Source organism: Brassica oleracea, chromosome C2, assembly GCF_000695525.1.
Source record: "Brassica oleracea var. oleracea cultivar TO1000 chromosome C2, BOL, whole genome shotgun sequence".
Classification (NCBI taxonomy): Eukaryota; Viridiplantae; Streptophyta; class Magnoliopsida; order Brassicales; family Brassicaceae; genus Brassica; species Brassica oleracea.
In genome coordinates this window covers 1,140,432-1,162,741 of record NC_027749.1, presented here as the reverse complement: position 1 = coordinate 1,162,741, position 22,310 = coordinate 1,140,432, and the positions used below count along the sequence as shown (strand labels likewise).

At 35.2% G+C, this 22,310-nt stretch overlaps 4 protein-coding genes across 5 annotated transcripts; all 4 read right to left on the bottom strand.

The window, feature by feature from the left end:
- Positions 1 to 2,228: 2,228 nt before the first annotated feature.
- Positions 2,229 to 2,810, bottom strand: LOC106326424 (non-classical arabinogalactan protein 30-like). Its single transcript, XM_013764409.1, has one exon. The coding sequence runs from the start codon at positions 2,781 to 2,783 to the stop codon at positions 2,229 to 2,231; it is 555 nt and encodes a 184-aa protein (XP_013619863.1). The 5' UTR covers positions 2,784 to 2,810.
- A 669-nt stretch (positions 2,811 to 3,479) lies between these two features.
- On the bottom strand, positions 3,480 to 6,773 carry LOC106321815 (DEAD-box ATP-dependent RNA helicase 18-like). The gene is made up of 11 exons (XM_013760056.1): positions 6,460 to 6,773; positions 5,668 to 5,904; positions 5,344 to 5,595; positions 5,184 to 5,263; positions 5,004 to 5,109; positions 4,819 to 4,932; positions 4,645 to 4,743; positions 4,478 to 4,567; positions 4,278 to 4,384; positions 4,025 to 4,168; positions 3,480 to 3,880 (listed from the first exon to the last, which is right to left on the bottom strand). The coding sequence occupies exons 1-11, from the start codon at positions 6,730 to 6,732 to the stop codon at positions 3,598 to 3,600; spliced, it is 1,785 nt and encodes a 594-aa protein (XP_013615510.1). The 5' UTR covers positions 6,733 to 6,773; the 3' UTR covers positions 3,480 to 3,597.
- Positions 6,774 to 10,952: 4,179 nt separating this feature from the next.
- LOC106324614 (dehydration-responsive element-binding protein 2A-like) lies at positions 10,953 to 12,760 on the bottom strand. 2 transcript variants are annotated; one of them, XM_013762553.1, is made up of 2 exons: positions 12,576 to 12,760; positions 10,953 to 12,121 (listed from the first exon to the last, which is right to left on the bottom strand). In XM_013762553.1, the coding sequence occupies exon 2, from the start codon at positions 12,096 to 12,098 to the stop codon at positions 11,127 to 11,129; it is 972 nt and encodes a 323-aa protein (XP_013618007.1). In that variant the 5' UTR covers positions 12,099 to 12,121; positions 12,576 to 12,760; the 3' UTR covers positions 10,953 to 11,126. The 2 variants fall into 2 exon arrangements, with proteins under 2 accessions (XP_013618007.1, XP_013618008.1); XM_013762554.1 differs by lacking the exon at positions 12,576 to 12,760 and adding an exon at positions 12,395 to 12,565.
- A 2,122-nt stretch (positions 12,761 to 14,882) lies between these two features.
- Positions 14,883 to 17,348, bottom strand: LOC106325382 (laccase-12). The gene is made up of 6 exons (XM_013763438.1): positions 17,195 to 17,348; positions 16,919 to 17,070; positions 16,548 to 16,792; positions 16,298 to 16,426; positions 15,271 to 16,215; positions 14,883 to 15,175 (listed from the first exon to the last, which is right to left on the bottom strand). The coding sequence occupies exons 1-6, from the start codon at positions 17,285 to 17,287 to the stop codon at positions 15,045 to 15,047; spliced, it is 1,695 nt and encodes a 564-aa protein (XP_013618892.1). The 5' UTR covers positions 17,288 to 17,348; the 3' UTR covers positions 14,883 to 15,044.
- Positions 17,349 to 22,310: the final 4,962 nt, after the last annotated feature.

Here is a 22,310-nt window from a genome sequence, read left to right as displayed (position 1 = left end):
TTTTAATTTGAAGAACAGAGTGATAAATTTTGTGATCATGTACCCGAAAAAGTATACGATACTAAGAAACCAAACAATGATTTATTGTACATCGAGTTGTTTGTAAATGACAAAGTATTTTGAAGTCATCTTCCGGAGGTATTTGGTAATTAAAAAACAAACTATCGTTTTATTTTTCTTAAAAGGTATCATTTTTTATTATAAAAATAAATATTATTGTCTATGCAAAATAACAATAAACTTATTATTATTATTATTATTATTATTATTATTATTATTATTATTATTATTATTATTATTATTATTATTATTATTATTATTATTATTATTATCATCTACAATCTTTATTCGTCTTAAGTCCAATTGAATTTTATAAATTTTGTTTTGGGCTTGGCTGAGATCTTCACTTGTTAGGTTTGTTACAATTTAATATTTATATATATATATATATATATATATATATATCAACAGTTTTTTAGTTTATTTTACCAAATCTATACTATTATTTGCGAAGTAAATTTTCACAACGGAGGTCTTATGTTGAAAGTTAGAGCCACGTCCTTAAAAGCTTCAAAATCAAACTTCTAATATCTAAATAGCGTCTTTTTACTCAATGCAAAACATGTATCATCTACGTAGGAAGCCATCTACTTTAGTCTTTATTGATGATATTAAACCAGAGAACAATAGCTGTGGAGATCAAAAAAAGTTGTCTCAATTGAGATGGTTCTTGAACATCCGACATGGAATCCAACGGGTATGCTCGAAGTCAGCTCCTTCTCCAGACGCTATCCTCACTACATAGAGACGTATCTTCAGGCGTGTTGGCAAAGTGTCCAATCCGCTCTCAAGGAGTACGGAGTCTCCTGCAAGCTCAACGTAGCTGAAGGTACTATGACTGTTTCGACGACCAAGAAGACGAGAGATCCTTACATCATTGTCCAGAAGTGTCCCTGCTCCTCAGGTATTTGATTATAAGCTCACGTAGCTTCTCTTTTATTTGTCTGTAAAATTATAATGATTATTGATGGATTTTACAGGCAATTAAGATTCTGAAAGATGACATGAGTTATGATATCATCAATATCCGAAAAATGGTTCGTAAAAAGGTATAGTTTCAGTCGCTTTGGTATGCATCTGACACTGCCAATGAGTGAGTCCTATAATTATATAAGACCATATTTTCAGGAAAGATTTGTTAGAAGAAGGCAGCGGCTCGTGGGTCCTGATTATTCTACATTGAAGGTCTGTGTAGTTCTATGCCCTATGATTGATTAGTAGAAGATGCTTAGAGCATAATAGAAACCAATAGGAAAAGAACGGATATAAATAAAATAGTAGGAATGAAACAGAATGATTTTTTCTTCTCATATTTAACGAATAACAATTTTGTTCTATAGTGCTCTAAAAAAAATAAGGAATGAGAAAGAAAAAGAATTAGGAATGATAGAGAATTAATTGTTATCACTCATTGTTTTTGTCATTATTCAAAGCTTAGTGATACTATTGTATTTGTTATGCATCCTCTTGCTTCGAATCGTAATTATTTTGGCTACATGCAGGCGCTGGAAACATTAACCAACTGTTACATTCTAGTTCAGGTAATAGTGTGCGTCTCTTTTGCAAGTGTCTCACTTCTTTAATACGTTTTATTTTCTTCTTTATTGTGATATTTTGCTTGCGGTTTATCTGCATCTAACAGGGAAATACAGTAGCTCCAATGGGTTCTTTTAAAGCTCTCAGAAAACTCATAAGAATTGTGGGACACATAGAGAGTACTAGTTGGGATCCTTTGAACTCCATCCAGAGGTTTTTATCTCAACTGAGTTTCCATAGTCATTGTATCAGAGTTTCCGGTTCAAGTGACCTGCTGTGATGAAACTAATACTATACGTTGTGATTTCGGGTCTAAGGCATTACAAGTTTCAGCTCCGAACCTCTTGATGTTCAAAAAAAAAATGTTGTTGAGAACTCTTTGTTGTTGTTTTACCTTGCAAACATATTTTTGTCTTAAAAACTGGTTATAGTGTTTTAATTATGGCCAATATACATATATTAAACTGAGTAAGGTCGATAACAACGAGTCGCAAGAGTCCCATACTCAACACGTAACTCATCTTACAAAACAATTGACAAACCATATAAAAAAAGGGAAGAACCAACTCAATAACACATTATATAAAATTAGTATATATGATGATGATCTTTCAACACCAAAACACTAATCATCAGTAAGTAGGCGGTGGTGCAGTACTCTCGGGACAATGGTCGGGACGGAAAGCCAACGGACCAGCGGCGTAAACCACAGCCTCGTAGTTGGTCCACTTGAGCCTCTTCTCCTCATACCGTAACGAAGCACCGTCCAAAGCATTGTTAATGTTGGAGAAGAGATTGCAATCCTCGCGTGGAGAGGATACGAGTTTGGCACGGCAAGCGTGGAGAGGATGGTCCAAGAAATGCGGAGTCATTTTAAGGCCTTTGAGCTCGCCGTAGAAGTGGCCGTACGAATCGGTTTGGAAGACTTTGTAGAAGCTCACTTGCTGCCTGTGGTTCTTGCAGATGACGCTGATCTTGGCTCCGGCTATGGCTTCTGCTCCGGCCAAGGACCATGATCCGAACTTGTCGCAGGATTGGCAGTACACCATTCCTTCGACTGCAGCTTCTACCGTTTTCGCGGCGGGGTATACGGTGGTTGGAGGAGGAGGAGGGGAGTAGCTGTTGGCTAAAGTTGTGGCTGCGATGAGGATGGCGAGAACGGTGAAGGGCAAGGCTCGTGGGTCCATGTTTTCTTGTTTCTTGGAAAATGTTATTAGTCCTCCTCTATTTCTTGTGATTCAAGGTAGAAGAAATATACGTATATATAGAAACATAGGTGTTTTTTTAACTATATTACATTTATTAAACCGACATTTGTGGTAGCATTGACAAATTGTATTAGACGTGAGTGCAACTAATTGAGGAGTTAACATGTCTTGTATGAAAATGGAGGCAATGCTGCTTATTACGTGACTGACATTTTCTTTGTCAACGGTGTAAAATATTATAAATTATTGTTTGCCTAATTCTCTATCCCCTCTGACCTCATGATTCAGGAATTTATAAACCATAATGATGATTATAAAATTACTGAATATATAAACCAGAACAAAAAAAAAAACTTATAAAATTATGATGATTATGTATGAAGTAGTACTAACCATAACTAAAGGGCCAAACAGAGCTTATTTTATGAAACACCGATATATTTTAAAATATGAAAAGCAAAGCAACTGAAGAACCTTGTATGTCAGGTTATCAAGCTTTACATATTGGGTCCTCTTGCAATGAGAATGTCTCAATAAGGCTGTGTAATGTGTTTGGTCCACCTTTATCATTCCTCGAGTGGGCAGTGGAAGTATGAAACCCATTTATACTTCAATGATGCGTGAATTATAAGTTTGAGTGATGGAACTAGAAAGGAAGTTATAATACTTTGTAAATTAAATCACGGCCGTTGATGTCGTTGGAAAAGGAGGAAAAATGTGTGAGGTTACAAAACTGAGACAGAGAGGTCTTCTGCAAAATTTCAAAATGGTTTGTTTTCTTATTCTAATGAGATTAGAAGTCATCAGCTCCTGTAAGTTTAGCAAAATCATCTTCTTTAATAGAACCTTTCTTGAGTTTCTTAAGTAACCGATAATCTCGAGCCATCTCTTCTTCATCTTCCGCGGTTTGGATGGTTTGTCTCTGCTTTCCTGTCAACTTCCTCTTGTTAGAATCTGCGGCAGCAGCAACAACCGCCTTTTTCGAGTTCTTCTTGCCTTTCTCCTTTTTCTCTTGTTGCCGTTTCTCTTTCCTTGCTTGCATGTTCTGCTTCCTCTGCTTCTCCCTAGATTTGTCCCTGAAAACAATCCAGACTCACCACTCTCAGAGAATACATTACACCTAAAGGACTAAGGAGGGACAATAACATGAGAAGAGACATCATGTATACATATATCATAAAGAGTGTTTAGAGAGTTTTGTAGGAAAAAAAAACACATACTTGAACTTGATGTCCTCAAACTTGACGTCTGCAACAGGTGTGAAACCCTCACTGGAGAGTCTGTGTTGTTTGACTTCAGACATTGAAGGAAGATACAAGAGTCCATATCCCATTGCTAACTTTCCTATTTCTAGGCTTTTCCATCTGTAAGTTAATTAAAAATAAATAAACATTAGAGAGAGAGAGAGAGAGAGAGAGAGAAATATATATATATATATGCAAACAGCAAAAATAATTGAGCATATCTATGAACCTGAAAATGTAAGAGCAGTGATGCTCCTTATAACCACGGACAAAGGAAACAAACGCCTTTAGTCCCTTCTCCAACACTGCCCTGTCCTTCATGGCTAGTGACCGTATCTGAACACAATGCAGCAATTACTCAAAACACTGTGACCAACAGAGACCGAGAGAGAGAGAGAGAGAGAGAGAGATGGATGCAGGTTTTCTTACTATAGGGATGACATCAGATGCTTCCTCAGAACATTCTTTCTCTTGACAAGGGACCCCTCTTCTCCGCATAAACTCTACATAGTCTTCTTCCTACACACAGACTCTAATGTAACTATGGAGAAACATAAGGCACAAGAGAAAAACATAAAAGGTGCTCAAAGCTAAACCTCAGGCAGTAAAAAAACGATGGCTCTTCCTTCTTTTCCCAGTCTTGCAGTTCTGCCAACTCTATGGTTGAACATATTAGGGTCTTGTGGAGGATCATACTGCAAGAACATTACAAATTCAAATATTGCAACAAAAAATGGTAAATAATGGAAACAAAACATGATTCAATCTACCTGAACTACGTAATCAATGCCTGGAATATCAAGTCCACGTGCAGCCACATCAGTGCACAAAAGGACACCGCTTGATGCTTCAGTAAACGAAGCTAACGCCTTGTCTCTTGCATTCTATCGTGTAAAAGTATCTTAAATCAAAACCTTTAATAATATAAAAATTAAAATACACAACGGTAGCTTACCTGCTTCATATCCCCATGGATAGGGATTAAAGAAATGGACTTCAGAGCAGGGATTTTCGAAAGCACTAGTCCCCAGTAATCAACAGAAGCACAAGTCATAAAGTATCTGCAGAGATGCTTAATCCATCAATAAAGATACTTCAGTTTAAAACAGTCTGTGTGAAATGTTTTAAAACTTACACTATAAGCTTTCTCTTTGCATTCTCGACGAGGAGATCCACTAGTTGCGATGACTTCTTATCTGCTTCGCATACCAAATACTGCAGAGGCATTATTATTTAGTAATAAATAATTAATAACAATCTTCCACAGCTATTTAGTAACTATTATAACGTTATACCTCAAGGTGAAGACCAGAAGGCACTTTGGAGTTTGTTAATTGCTGGGATGATGATTCAGACTTTGACTCAGCTCGAACTTCAACTCTCACAGGGTTCCTAAGCCCAGCCTTGGCCAGCTCTTCAACACCTTCGGTCTGTGTAGCTGAAAAGAGACCAGTCCTACGCTGCTTCGGCAAGCGAGATATGATGCTGTTCACCTGCTTCTGGAACCCCATCTCCAATAGCCTATCTGCTTCATCTAAGATAAGAATCTACAAATAAATAAAAAACACCAAATCAACAAAATTGTTTAAACATCTTAACCAGTCTAGATATAAAGTTACCTCAAGGTTTCTGAAATCGAGAATCTCCATTCGTTCCATTATATCAGAGAGCCTTCCAGGTGTGCCGATCAAGAGATTGCATCCTCCTTCTTCTATAGTGCTCATGTCGGACTTCACCTCTCGGCCTCCAACGAGCAGCACAGAGTTCACATTCGGCAAAGTGGAGACAAATGGCTGTGCCACGTTGTATATCTGCGTTGATAACTCTCTTGTCGGCGATATAATCACCCCCATAACCTGTAATTTTCACCTCAAGAATATGCATCAAAACCAATGCTCAAAAAATAGCTAGCTAGTAACTAAATGCTTCACTACGAAGCCTAGACATTAACAAATTATTCATTTTTTTAATATACATTTGATATTTTAGTTTTTGACTTTAATTATAAATTTCTTTTGAAGAATTATAAAAATAATATTAAAAACTAGACAAATTTACCAATTTAGATAATTACTTTGAAGAATTATAAAAAAAATACATATTGAACTAAACAAATTTGTGAATTTTACTAAAATTATTGCTTAATTTAAGCAGATGTATACCAATTTAGATTGATTTACACTAATATAAATCAACCTAGATCAATTTCAACCAATTTCAAAAGGTTTAAGCATATTCTGAGTTGCATAAATCGAATTTTAAGAAATTGCTTAATGCTCTAAAATATCTATAAAAAAAACTAAACTCTTTATCAGCTGCAAAAACTACTCTTTAAAAGAGATGAGCTTTTAAATACTCTAAAGATCCCAACTTTAAGATCACTAGCCAACAAGTTTTCATTTTTTTCATACCTGGTGAGCCTTGGGAGGGTAAGAGGTGGAGCGGCGGAGAATCTCTATTAATGGTAAGACGAAAGCTAGGGTTTTTCCCGAGCCGGTGGCGGCGTCGACGGCGACATCCTTGTGGCGGCAGAGCAAAGGAATCGTCGCGGCCTGAACCGGAGTGCAGAACTCGAAACCGGACCGGTCGAGGGCCTCGATGATGTCTTCGGAGAGGGGAGGCTCGAGGTCGGAGAAACGCGTCTCCGTTAACGCTTTGTTTGTGTTCGACGATGATGGATCCATGACGGCCGCCGCTTGCTCCTGCTGCCTCCTTTCGTCTCTGAATCGAGTTATAAGCGAAGACAAAACGAAGCGTTTTGATCGATTTGGTTTTGTTTTGTGTTGGATTGGGCCGAGCCCATTAATAGAAGATATTTCGGTATTGGTCCATTGTCTTCGATTTTCTCTCGGCACTTCTGATATAAATTCCTACTTTTATCTATCAAAGATCACTTTAAAAAAAATTGTTTATGACCTATTTGCACTAATAATAAATTAACTATAAATTTAAATATTTTTAATCATAAAAAAATCTGCTAAGAAAGAATTAAATATTTTTATAAAATAACATATTAATTAATTTCATCATTAATAATTTAATATTATTCAAACAAGAAAATAAAAATTCTATCCTATCTTATAAATTTTATAATTATATTCAGTATTATATAAAATAGAAGTGATTTATGAATTAAATATGAAAAATATATTAAATAGATAAATTAACCAAAAAAACTTTTTTAAAAATTATTTTATTTAAATAAATTATCACTCATCACTATATGATTTAAAATTCGATCTCTCCGGACTACTGCTCAACCGGTCGACTGAACTAGCCGTAGTTTCCATACAATCTGGCATACATGAGCATTTTTCTCTCTTTGTATCTGGCTCAAACAATTCTAACCAATGTTTTTAAACCCGGACCGGCAAGCGAACCGAAAATGTTCTGGGTCACGGGTCATTGTGGTTTGACCGGGTTCGACCGGGTTTAATCGGGTTCGATTAGATTAAATTAAATTTAACGATGTTTTATTTCATTCTATTGATTCCACCTCCATGATTAACCTTACGACAAAAGTCACAAGTAAGAATTCTTTTCCCCTTTGAATCTAAAGTATGAGTGACATATGCCCATGCTAAATCTTGTTTTTGACGAGTGGAACGTTGTGATGGTTGTTGATTTTCTGTGTTTGAATTTGGTGAAAGTGGAATTTCTTGATCATTCTCTTCCAATGCTAAGTACACTGCAAAAGTTTTGCAGAAACATCAAAGACCCAAACGTAAGTTTTCAATTATTAATCTCACCCACAAAAACAATACTTTGAGAAATAGAAAATACCTTGTGAGACTTGAGTTGCAGTCTTGCAGAGATGTCAAAGACTCAAAAGAAAAAGACGTCAAAGACGGCAAAGTATTGCGAGTTGCAGTTTGTGACAAACCTTATTTAAGTATCGAAGATTCTATTGTCTTTTTTACCTACCCTGTCATTTCTTTACTAACATTGCATGTTTCATTAAAGGCAATCAAGTAATATTAATAACACATCTATATTGGGCCATTTTTTTCGGATCCAGCCTACTGTCCACATCAGATCTCTTTTGGGCCATTTGAGCCGATTAAGAAATCATATTCAATTCTCACATTTTTTTTCCTTTGGTCTATTAAGTCCAAGTTCAAATAATTTTTTTTCAACCATTCTTAATTATTTTTTTTATTTTCTTATTATAATTTAAGCATTCATAAAAAAATTGATTTTTTCATTGAAAAGTATAAATCTTTATTAAAAGTATATAATTATTTTTATTAAAAATATTAACCACATAATAAAATTAATTTATCAGAGTTATACCACTTAATTCATTAAAAAAATAAAGTTTAATTTTTTAAACATAAATAGTCATTTAAAATGAAACACGATAAAGAAAGATAAAAAGTTTAAGTCTTTTATATATGAAATATGACATTTACTAAATATTTTGACCATTGAAAAAAATAAATAAATAAACCCGCGCTAAGCGCGGATCAAAATCTAGTGTTTCGTATGATTATGCCCTTGACTTTTCCAATTAATTACAAAATTTTCCATTAACTTTTTCAGTGACTTTTTCAATAATAAACATGATTTTGTCGGTCAAAACAATAAACTAGATTTGTAAGGGCAGTGAGCTTGAGCCTATTAAGGTAAAATAAGATATATGTTTGTTTTGCTTTCTGGTTGAATTGGTTTTTACGACCCAACTTGATCATTTTGCATGTGATTTTAAAATCAAGTAATAGTGCGTCTCATTTTAATTCTTTTCAGCAAATTAAAATATTTGAAAATATAAAATATCGACATTATAATTTTTTCATAATATAAACATTACATATTATATTTTTAATAAAAACTATAACATTTTTTTCTAAATAAAGTAACTTTATGTTATTAAAATTATTTGTTATTCTTTGCTATATTATTTATACCTTAAATAAATAGATATGTAAATAAAATAATTTTCTAAATATTTCTCCCATTTCATTATATTGGTGATTCACAATATGAGGATTTTTTTTTATTTTACATCAATTATTTGAAATGATTTAAAACAAAAATGTAACCAGAACCGAAAAATTTGAAATTTTTATATATCCATGCCACACAAAATATCAAAATATTCAATCACTTTAACCAAAACTCAACTTCATATATAACCAAAATTGTTCATATATTTCTAAACCAAAAACCACAACAAAACCAAAAATCACAACCAAACTGAAATAAAAAACCAATAAAAGAAAATTAGAGTATAACGAAAACCGAAAATGTTTATAGCGAAATAAATTAGTTAACAAACAGTTATATCAATAAATTTGTCAACAAATATATTCCCGCGCTTTGAAAGCCAGGTCAAAATCTAGGTTATGTTTAAAAAAGAAAAAAAATAATTATTTTATTAACTAAATTTTGATTTCTATACGAACCAGGGTTTCGCCGGTTCGTTGGGTCACCGGTTTCTGGGTTTTTAACCGGTTCAACTTTAGTTGGGTTTTGGCATTAACCCAACCCGGATTGATGTCTGGTTCGCGGTTGAATCCGGTCTGACCGCCGGTCCGGTCCGAGTTTAAAAACACTGATTCTAACTAAGAATTTACATTAAACGTAATTGAACCATCTAACTAAGAATTTCAAATTTCCATTGTTGTTTTCTTATTTTTGAATCTTGCAAGAGACTTTCAGATTTTCCATAAGCGCTCTGAAATATCTTAATCTATTGTTCAGAAACGTTTTTAGAATCAACGATTTTGCATAGTTATAGATCATGTGGACAAATAAATATCACCAAAATAGGCAAAATCAATGGTCAACTTATTTAAAAGTGATAGCAAAGTTTAGTAAAGCAAGAAACAACATAATCCAAACATTAAACAAACCCAAACTCTTCTTTTGTTCAAAATATGATAAGAGATTTGGCACGGTCACTTCCACGCTTAGCTAGACCGCATTAGCTACAAAACAAAAATAAATTATCAGAAAATAATTTAAAAAAGATAGACTGTGATTAATTTAGAATTTGTACCTATCAGGTCATGAGGAACATCTTCAAAAGATGGAGCTTTAAAAAATAAAACTGTTATAGCCATTTTTATTTTTTGCTAGTTTTAAAAATAATATAAAACATGATTAGGGAATTTAAAAGCTGTAAATAGAAATTAAAGCTAACGCTAAAGTCATCTCTTGCATCCCAACCAATCACACCTATAATTAAATAAATTTAGAAACAATTCTATTGAAACACATATTCTCAAGACAATACATTTGAAACTAAAAAGTACTAGCATTTTTAGTTCATTACTATTAGTACGCATGAGTGAAAATAGCGTGTACTATTAGTACATTTTTTAGTTCATTACTATTAGTTCATTACTATTAGTACGCAGGAGTGAAAACACCACTCATAGAATGTGATTAAGATCAACCATGTGTCACATACAATCATCTTACTTAGTCTTCTTTAACAAGAAAGAAATCATGATAACTAGAAACTAAAAGTCTCCTCTCTCCTGTAAGGTTCTCTATATCACTTTACTCGAGTCATAAAATCCATTAAAACACATTGACGCCCCCACGAGTTCAGTAAAAGCATGTTTATCCAAAGTCTTTAGTGAGGTTCTTAGTGCGTGGACCCCCGTAAAAATCCTTAAAGATCGGTTATAAAAACTACTAATTAAGAACCGATTTTAGTGAGTATAAGAACCGATTTTAGTGAGTTTCTTACACTGTTCGCGGACTCCACTAACTCGTGGTGGTTTTTCATTTTTTTTTTTAAACAAAAAAAAAACTAAGAAACCAGGGTTTGTTAGGGATAAACAAGGTCTAAAGCCCATCAGAGCTGAAGTGTGAACTAGTTTGTGAACTTGTTGTTGTTGGCACATAACAGAGACTATATAACAGAACGAAAGAGAAGCAGAGCAGTGTAGTAAATTTTATTTTCTCTGTTACAGTATATTATTATACAAAACATCATCTCCGTATATACAGTTTCCCTTATCCAAAGTCTCGTGAGATCCTCTACATCTAAAAAACTCAATAGAGTCTCAACAGTAATGATGGGACTAACAAAACCCCAAAATGTAACCACCTGCTTCCCATTGTCTCACTTCTGCAGATCCGAGAAACTCATGTCGAAGAACTCATTACCATCCTGTGCCCCTAGCTCAAGAGGAGGCAATCCGTAACTAGGATAGAGTCCAACTTGCTGCTTCTCGGTCTCAGACAATCCACAAGCAACATTGTCCTCTAGGTACTGGCTCTGGTCGGTAAAGATGTCCCCATTCAAGTCACCTAGAAGCTCAGAAACATCAAACATCTCTGAGGAGTCCCACTGACTCTGATCCAAATCCTCTGGCCAACCATAATCTGCAACAGACAGTGATTCAGGCTGCTCCTGACAGGTCTCTACAGCAATCTCTTGCTTCTTATGTTTCTCTTTCTCCTCTAGGACTTGGCTCCAGTACTTGTCCTCAAACTCGCTCAGCCAATCACTGCTTGGAACACTTGCATTAGCGTCTACCTTCACCTCCTTCTTCATCTCTTCTAACGGACTAGCTTCAGAGTCACAATCTCCATCCTCTGTTTTCACATGAACACGCCCAATAGTCCCAGCCGTGCACACCTCAGACTGACTCGACGTACTCATAACATCAGACACAGACTTCTGAGGGAAGTTAAGCCGAGCCAACGGACCATACATAACCCTAGCCGCCTCATCATAAGCCAAAGCAGCTTCTTCAGCTGTTGGAAAGGTACCAAGCCAAAGCCTACTTCCTCTGTTCGGCTCTCTAATCTCAGCAACCCATTTACCCCAAATCCTCTGCCTAACTCCCCTGAAACTACACTGACTATTCTCCGGTCCTCCCTTGCCTTTCATGCAACCTTTCTTTGATCCTTTCGCAGGTACTCTCCGCTTCTTGGGGGAAGAAGCTTCTTCTATGTTGTAGTTGTAGTCCTTCCACAACTGAAGCCTCTCAGCTACAGTGGTACCGTCACGTCTACTCCTCGCTTTCCTTTTACGTGATGTATCGAGTTGAGTGCTGTTAGTGTCTCCGCTATGATCATAAACCGCCATCTTCTTCAGGGAAACAACACAATCTACAAAGAAAGGAAACATTTTTATATCAGAACACAAGTTCAATTGTGTATCTGAAGACGACTCTAATCAAAACTTAAATTAAGATTATAAAAAAACAGAGTACAAAACAGAGGACAAATAAACAAAGTACAAAACAGAGTATAAAACAGAGGACAAAGAAACAGAGTACGAAGAACCCTAGAGTCACTAATTAACCACAAAGACTAGTCTTTTGCGAGATCAAACTAGCGGAAATGAAAGTAGATTTGGTAATTACCCAGAAATTAACATACCTATTGGTGTAGAGAACTCAAAAACAGAGTACAAAACAGAGGGACCCAAAACAGAGTAAAAAACAGAGTACGAAGAACAGAGTTACCAACCAACCACAAAGACTAGTCTTTTACGAGATCAAACTAGGGGAAATGAGAGAAACTTATCGTAGATTTGGTAAGTTCCCAGAAATCAACATACCTATTGGCGTAGAGAACTCAGAATCAGACGTTGTGATCGAAATAGAATCTGTTTCTTTGCGGAGATTATGAATCGGTTTCTTGTTTGATCGTTCGTGTAATCTTCTTGTTCAGTTTATTACTTTCTCGCGTCTTCTTCTTTAGTGATATATCTCTTTGTCTCTCGTTTTTGGTCAGTAAGCTTTTACCAGAAATCAAAAATATCTGAGGACAAGAAGGATGGAGGAGTATTTATAGCCCTTCTCTGGACAGTTCTGATATTTATTTTATTTTATTTATCATGCGCGAGGAGTAGTGACGTGGCGTTACTTGATTCGGTCGTTGGAGCTTAAGCGTTTTCAACTGTTGACGGGTGGCGCGAATACTTCTCGAACTAACCCGAAACGCGCCGTTGATACGGGAAAGTAAACAATTTAAACCTTTTATTTAAATGAGTTATAGATAAGATCACAAGAACTGCTGCATATTTTAATATTTAAATAAATTTCTAAGAAAATTAATTTAAAAAAAAGTTAACACTATCAAAAGTGGCAAGTGACAGCTTATGGTCGCATCTGAATCCTTCTTTCTCGACCTTCTCCGTGCCACTTTTATCAAAAGCATGTTAAAAATTCAGAATGGCTAATAAGTTAATGGATGATGTAAGAGCCCTTGTATTTCTTTCAGTTTTTTATTTTAAGTGCTAATTTTTGCTGCATTATTTAAATGCAAAAGGTGATGTATTTTTAATTTTAATTGCAAATTATCAAAAAGTCATACTAACATTTAATATTTGGCAAGAATTAAATATTAAAATTTACAAGAGCCGTGTCTCAATTGTGGCAGCTCAAACTTGGGTGGCTAAGTTTCGACCAGATCAAGAGGATCCTTAAATCATATAATAATAGTATGGTTGTAGGGAGTACCAGCCAGCCATAGCCTTTGCATGTGAGTCGTGTGTCATTTCGATACCGTGGCCACTTCATCCACTACGTGTCTCCAACGCCATTGATGATGTCACTCTACACCATTGCCTCCGCACTCCAAGGCCTATCTCTCTTGCTAAGTCATTTTGTTTTCTCGTTGCACATGACCCATTCAAAGCCCATTAATGTTTTGGCGGGCTTTGTTGAGATGAACAAATATATATATATATATAAAAATATGTTTGCTTCAATTCTGTGCATCCACGTCAGCGCCAGGTCAGAGAGTCGAGGTTTGTAGTGCTGCCACGTGTCCAGGAAGAAGAAACGCAGCGTTTCATTAACATCATCTTATCGGGCTTCGTTATTTTATATGTTATTGGGCTGTGATAAAGAAAGCATAACTGGCCGGATAAGTCTGAGTTTTGCTAACCCTAATACGACAGCAGTGAAGAACGGAGATGCATCCTAACGCCGTTGTTAACTATTTCAATCCTGCTGCTTCCTCTAGACCCATGATTAGGTCTGGGAAGCAGGTCGGATCCGCCCGCTCAACCCGCCCCGCCGCAGGTTAAACTCATTTTTTCACTTGAAAATTATATCCGCAAAACCCGCATGACCGGATTTCGATAACCGCACCCGCCCCACATCAATCAAGCGGGTCTAGCGGGTTATCCGCAAAAAAGTTCAAAAAGCCAAAAAAAAAAAAAAAAGAATGCTTGCTTTCGATTTACGTAGAGTCAAGATTTGATAGGGATGAGTTTACGGTTTCTGATTTGCAGAGAGTCAAAGGGTTGCTTTGACGTTTGAAAGAGATGAGTTTAGTTGAGAGAATTAGTTTACGGCGTGAAAAGAAATGTTTGTGTAAAGAAATTTAGGTTTCATGTGGATCATATGTAAGATGACAAACACGTTTAGTTAAAGTCATTAAAACAACACACATTCTCAAGAGTCAACACAGAAACAACACACACTCTAATAGGTATAACATCAAATCAGCACACGCTTTACATCTCTATCACTCCTAAACGACACAATATCACCTTATTCGACATAATCAATTAAACAGCATAACTAAATAATAATAATTTTTGTTTATTCTACTCATCACCTTATATATAATTTCTAATAACAAAAACATGGATATTAAACAATGCACAATTGAACAATGAATAATTTAAATTGATTTTATAATTGTTTGGCTACTTATATTTTTTATAATAGATTATAATATTTTATAAATAAAATAAACATAACAATATACAATCAACATTTAAATTTAAACAAAAAATCTCGGGCGTAGCCCGGGCCGACCCTAGTGGAATTATATAAACATGGTGCTCAAAATTCTATATTCTCTTCATAATTTTGAATTTCCTTCAAAGACAAACTACAACAATTGGTAAGACAAAGAATATGAACTATGACAGACATTGAACACTTACATTTACTATGCAAAGGGAAACAGGATTATACATTTAATCCAAAACAATGCAAAAAATTTGAATATTCTTCTAAAAATAGCAAGTGACTTTCACTCTTGAATCTCGATTAAGAATATGATGATACTAGCACACAGGTAGATCATGAGGAGCAGCTTCAAGAGTTTCCAACTCTCCGACACCATTCTCGACCAAAAACGCCATACTAAGGCCCCACTTGATATGAACATCCAAGTGACAATGCATCAACCAAACTCCTGTTTCATTACCCCCACCAAAAGAAAACATTTATTTTTCCTAAATCAAAATGTAACAACTATTATTACATATGTCAATAAGTTTTTGTAATTACCTGGATTATCAGCCACGAATCTGATAACAGCCCATCCATTGACAGGAACAGCCACAGTGTTTCTAAGTGGAGGATCAACTAGGTTAAACTTAGAGTTATCTTTCTTGGGGTTAAAGTTACCAAACCCTTCTGCGACAATGTAGAAATCATAACCATGAAGATGAATGGGATGATTCTCCGACGTAACAATGTTCGTATCCTGTAAAACAATCTGAACTCTGGAGCCATACTTGAGTTTATACAGCTTAGTACCCTTAACCGGCTGAAACAGACCCCGGCTTATGTTTTTCCCGGTATAATCGAATTTAACCGGTGGTTTAGCTGGAAAATCCGTCGTGAAAACGTTTGGTATTCCGTTTGAATGTGCTTGCAAGAGTGAGAAATTCGACGGTAGAACAAACGACACGTTGTTCATGGAGGCTGTAAACCGGGTCCCGTTCAAGCCTTGGCACCGGTTTTTAGGAAAATGCTTGGGACATTTATCGAGACCTAAACCGATGGTGAAGAACAAATTTTCGTCGATTGTTTTCGGTACGACGACGTTTCGAAGAGATTTGAATTTTCTTGAGAATGACGTCACGGTTTTCGTGTGGTTGAAGGCAGGCAAAGGCGGCATGATTGGTGGAGAAGTGGTTGTCGTTTTTGTGTATTGGAGAATGGCTGTAGTTGTGGTGTTGTCAAACGGTGCGTTTTGGGCGCTTTGGTAAGCTCTTGATGCTATGTAGTAGCGTTTGGGCGGTTGGTTGGCGGTTAGAAGTACGTCGGTGGTTTGGCCCGGACCTAACATAAGGACCTTTGTGGTGAATGGTTTGAGGTAGGAAGCGTCGGCTCCGACCACCGTTAGTTTGTGGTTAGCCACCGTGAAAAATAGCGGTTGGTTTAATGCTGCGTTGATCACTCGTAGAAGACTCGTTTCACCTGAATTTACCGGTACTACAACAGTCCCTGCATTTTAAAAAGTTCAATGTATATTATTATTAACATTTCAATAATTAACTAAGATATGTTGTATTATTTTTGTTTTTACCTTTGGTTGAACAATTGTAAAGATCACCGGGTTGGCCATTGATGGTATAAGCATCGGATACATTTGGTGCAGCTCCGGTTCGAGTCGCTTGGTTTATTACATTAACCGGGTTTGCATTCCACCACTCCCCTGATACACAAAATTACCATTTAAACTCTAGAAAATTTAGATTATATTTGGTTGGAAATATCGAAAATTTGTTAAATTGTAGATCGTGCAATGGAAAATTTTGGTATGGTACGGTATATACCGAGCACGAGGGCGGTTTGGCGATCCGGTTTAGGAAATGGAAAAGAGGAACCAGGGGCTGGGTGGATGATGAGTGTACCGTAGACGGTGGCTCGGAGCCAGGAGCTATGCGCGTGCCACCACAATGTCCCTTCTTGGCCTTGGATAGTGAAACGGTACGTGTAGCTCTTTCCGGGTCGGATTGGGCACTGGGTCACGAACTCAGGACCATCAGCCCATCCAGTTCTCATCTGCCTCACACCATGCCTGTTATTCAAAAAATAAAAATAAAATATTATTACTAATTCTATATCATTACATAATTTATTTAATTTTATAAAGTTTTATGTTTAAAAAATAAAATTCAATGACTCAAAATGTGTATATATGTACCAATGGATGGTGATATTGTAACGGGCACGGTTATGGACTTTGACTTCAAGAGTGTCACCGTCATTGACTTCGAGTGTTGGTCCCGGGAACATTCCGTTGACGGTGATAGCGTTACGGGTCTTGCACAGCCTCTTCACTGGCGTCTCTTGTATCTTCATCATTGCATATGCACACACACACAAGTAAACAAAGACAATTAGCTACTAACGATAACATTTACGTACATATTAATCACTATGGACATGCAGTTTTTATTGTATAATATTGAGGACGTACGACGAAGTTATGGTGTTGAACTTTAGCGATAATCGATGAGGCGGAGAGAAGGGAACAAAATATCAGCGAGAAAGAGAGAGTGTTAAGGGTCATCGTGTGTGTTCGAAACTTTGAGCTATTGTTTTTGATATAAAGTTTTGTAAGGTGATTAAGCGATAAGATGAGAGGAGAGGATTTGAGTGATTTTGAGAGAGGGAAGATGCTTTTTATACTGCGATTACGTGCGAGTTATTTGTTAATTTATGTGGGGTTTGGAAGAATTAGGTTCTAATTACTCAAAATAAAACTAAAATTACCGGTCACCAACATATATTCAAGTGTCCATTTCAGTTCGTTGGCTATGTTTTTTTTTTTGCTTCCTTTCACACTTTTCATCGAAAACCATGGAATAATTTTTTAATCAAGCTTAAACAGTGTATTTATACCAGCTATGTTAGCTGACGTTGGATTAGATTAAACACCTAATAAAGATATTTTCAGTACCAAATAAATATTTGGATGTTAGACAAATTTGACACTAGCTAGTATTCCTGAAGTTTGTTTTATTTACTAAAAATAGTTGATATTTTCAACAACAAAAGCTAGTAAATCATGGAAACAATTTATTTGATGAATACTTTATGTATTGCTGAATCATGTTCTCTGTAAACTTTATATTCCACGCCATAGGTTTTAACTTATAAAATGTGTAACTTATTCCATGTCACCCTCTTTGAAACTGAGAAGAGAAACTGAGACATTGAAAGGGAGCAAACTTAGTTGAGGGGAGTAGTTGCACCCAACACTTGCATAATTTCAACAAAGTGTAGTTGAATTAAACTCAAGTCATTTTTTATAAAACTCAAGTCATTTCATATCATCTCTAGTGTGCTCGTGCCTCAAGTTTTTTTTACTTAATTTATAAGTTTCTTTGTCTTAGCAAACCAACCGATTATTAATCATCACCAGAAAATGTTTTTGGTACCAAGGTGACATATAATAAACATTACTTTATTTATCGGTGAGTTATGTTAGAAGGAGATTGTCAAAAAGCAGTCAATTTACTCAACAACAATGTCAAAAAGCAGTCAATTTACTCAACAACAAGCAACACATTTTGGCTTATATAATTGGATAAGGGAGATTAAATGGTGGGAGCGATCGACAATTTGAAGATATTTCTTATCAGTGGGTTGGACGTGAAGCAAACCAAGTTGCAGACAGATTGGCAAAACATGGAGATCCAGATTACAATATTTTCCAATTTCATTTCTATGTGCCAACTTTTATTTCAAATCTTCTCCATGAAGATTATGTAAACTCTAATCATTTCTAATAAAAGAATGACGTTATAAAAAAAAACATTACTTTATTTTATACATCACGTATAATCATTTAGTTATCTCCATTGGTAGTCCTAACTCCAAAATAATATAGACAATCGCTAAATTGTTAGAAGAATGTATCAAACTAATTAACAAAATTTGGTGCTTATAAGATATTTTTTTTGTCATCTGTAAGAAATTATTGTTTAATAGCATAAACTAAAGCAATTTTTTTCTTTCTTGAATTCATTTTGATACAAATCTATGTTCATTCATAAGTTCAATTAAAAAAAGAATAGTCTTTAAATTTGATGTTGAACTCAAATTCCATATTCAGGTACATATGTTGAGTTGTTCACAGATAAAGAGGCATATTAAGTCTACTATCTCATGATTGCCTTTGTTTTTATATCACCAAACATATATAAAACTAATATAAGCATATGCACTTTAATAGTGTAACATTCAAACAATAACTAACTGCCAATAATAAAGTCACCTTTTCTCTTGCAGTAATTCAACACTTTCATTATGCATTTTAACAAACATTCACGATCAACTTTCTTGTTATTTGTTTTGACATACATTCACGATAAACTATATGCTACGTTATTCCTTTGTCTCGTTATTTTCCCATCTGTCATTTTCCATAGCAAAACAAAGACTTTAAATGAAAATTGTGGAAATAGCAGGTGTGACACTGACATTTTTGGTTGGGCACTGAGAATCAGATCTCAGAGGTAGCACCTCCGATGAAAGCTCTTAGAGGAAGTTCTAAAAAACAAAAAAAAAATAAATAAAAAAAGGATAAAACAAGAAGAACCTCCGATGAAAACTCTCCTCCGACATGCTCTGCTTCTGGTTCTCCGCATTCACCCCTTCTCAGATTTCTCCCCCCACTACGACTGACGTTCCGTTACCTTCGATGCCTTGACCATCATTGCTTCATCCTTATGAGCTGGGCTTCGGCTCCTTCTCCCCTTATTTACTTCCATATGGGCTTTCACGCTTTGGAATGGGTTTTTTAAAAAAAATGTAATGGCTACTTAGCCTACTAAGGTATGCTTTGTATAATTTGCACTCTCATGCTTTTAATAGAAAAACTTTTATCAAAAAAAAAGAAGAACCGCTGGCTAACATAGGGCTTTTGGAATTGATAAGAACCATATACGTGCCCTTTTACTATTGGTCGTTTCTCTTCGTCGATGCTTTTTGTTTTCTTTCTCAAAAATTTTGTCGTCGTTCCTCGTTATTGCTGATCTTTATGAAGTGGTCGATTCAAGATTCTCGGTTCAAGGTGCTCGGGTTGGGGTCGTGCGTGACGGATTGACGAATCTGGGTTTCCAACATCGAGCGTTCTGCAACTCTCGTACAGCCATGGCTGATTTCTGCTGATTTTCAACTTTGGTCCTTGAATTTTAAACAAATTACGGTTTGACCCCAAAAACTTCTGTTTAGTGCAAAAATGTCCTAAAACTTCTAATTGTGTTTTCCAGCCCCTGTTTATGAAATATGTACAAATGCAACATCTAATGACACCTAAATGCAACTTCTAAACATTAAAATTGATCAAAATTAATAGCTAAAAACATGTAAAAATACTATACATTAGTTGCTCTCTTCCTCCAAAACCGTCTATGAAATCAAAGTGAAGATTCGATTTCTTTGAGTCCGTGATAAGACAATACATTATGTTTTTTTTTCGAACGCAGACAATACATTATGAAATCCAATAATTTATAAGTTTTGTAAAATTTAAATTTTAATAATTTAACTTCTAAAATTACAAAAAAAAATTAAGAACCTCTAAAGAATTCTACCATTAGACCATGACAAATTTAATTACATTAGCAGGAATTCTAAACTTCACAATTTACAAAGTTAATAATTAAACTAATCATTAGAACTCATCATAGGTTCTAAGAACCCATCGGAGATGGTCTAAAATCATTAAAATGAAACCGATTTTAAAGGCTGTGTAAATAAAAAACAATTTACTTCCAAATAAATTGTTGAACACTAAGTTGAGGCTCATAAACAATTTTACATTTTATTTAAATAATTACATTTTAATAAAATAAAATAATTGTTAAAAAAACAATTCGCTTTACTGGAAGATAAGGCCCTTTTTAAAACGGCAGTGTTCCTGAAGCTGATACTGCTACGGCGATTAATCACTTCTGACGGAGGCCTTTTAATCTAAGGCCCATTTAAAAATCCCGTGTAAATAGAAAACAATTTACTTAACCTTCAAAACGGCGACGTTGATACGCTGAAGATAGCCGGATTTAAAGGTCTCTCTACCTTGTTGCTTTGCTATATATAAAGAAGATTGAAGAATGGGAAAGCCGAAAGCAGCCGGTGAAATAGAAGGCGGTGGTGTATGCGTTGTCGCCGTTTCAGCAGAAGATCATGACTGGTCTCTGGAAGGATCTGCCTGAGAAGATCCACCACAAAGTCTCCGAAAATGAACTTAGGTATGCTCAACAGTACCAAGAACAAGAGAAGCTGGAACACAGGTTCTAAGCAGGCATGGAGAGATGTTCTGATTATATGTAATAATCACATTCTTTCTTCGCTTTTTCATCTTGCAAACTGCTTCCGAGAGACTTTGTTTTAGCAATAGAAGCGGACAAGTTGCTTCCTTGCGTCTTTTGTTTGATAATTTTGTGTGTTTATAACAATGCCTCTCTGCCTGGACGTTTGATTTCAGAATCTAAATGCTCAAGGACGATTTAGTCTAAAATCCAAGCACCAAAATCACACACAAATTATAATTCTAAAGCAGAAAAATCACAGGCTTATCACTCGCTTGCATGATTTATTTTCATTAATGCTAAGTTCTTAAAAAAATGAATAAGAATTATTGTATTTAATTGCAAGATTAACTTGTCAGCTCTTAGATTATTCCTTCCCAAAAATGGGGTTGATTAGCTCTGTTCTACTAGCCAATGATAAGATCCAAGAATACTATAGAAGTTAATTAAAGCATCAACTCTTTTCTGCCATTCACACTTGGTCGTAGAAAATATGTATTTTACTCATATATGGTTGCTATTAATAGATAAGATTCATTAGAGTAACGATCAACATTCTATATCAAGAAGGCCAAAAGAGATATGGGAGGCAAGTTGCATACTTTTCCTATACCAACCCACCCAAAGCGTTTACCACATCCCAGTGAAGTGCTGATGCAACGTATCAAAGAATATGCAACATTCTTGGTTACACAGTCAAATATTCATATCCAAAACTGTTATATAAAAATATTAAAAACATATATCAGTGGCGACAGTTAGTTTTTTACTCTTTTGGACTAAAATAATGGAAGACAAGATATATGGTTGACTTGGTCCGGTCTGGAAAATGTAAAAAAAAAAGAGTGGAAAGCTTGATTAGGCATGTACTTTCGGCTTAGGAATCTTGAGACTTGAGATACCATACACATAGAAGCCATCGAAGACAAACCTTTTTTTTTAACATAAAATCGAAGGCAAACCTCAATCGAAACTATCATATTAATTAATTAGGAGATGACGGTTGTGTTAGTATTTCTTTTTAAATATATAAATAATCATTATAATACATTATTATATGATAAATGCATTCTATATGTATATAACTTTCTAAAATTATATATATATATATATATATATATATATATATATATATTATATTATCTATCAACGTATTTGTAGCTCAAGAAAAGAGATATAATATAGTATTAATTAATTGATACACTTTTAGGTTTGCATACGTGCACAACTCGGCATTAGTAAGTTCATATACACTTGATCAAAAAAAAAAAAAAA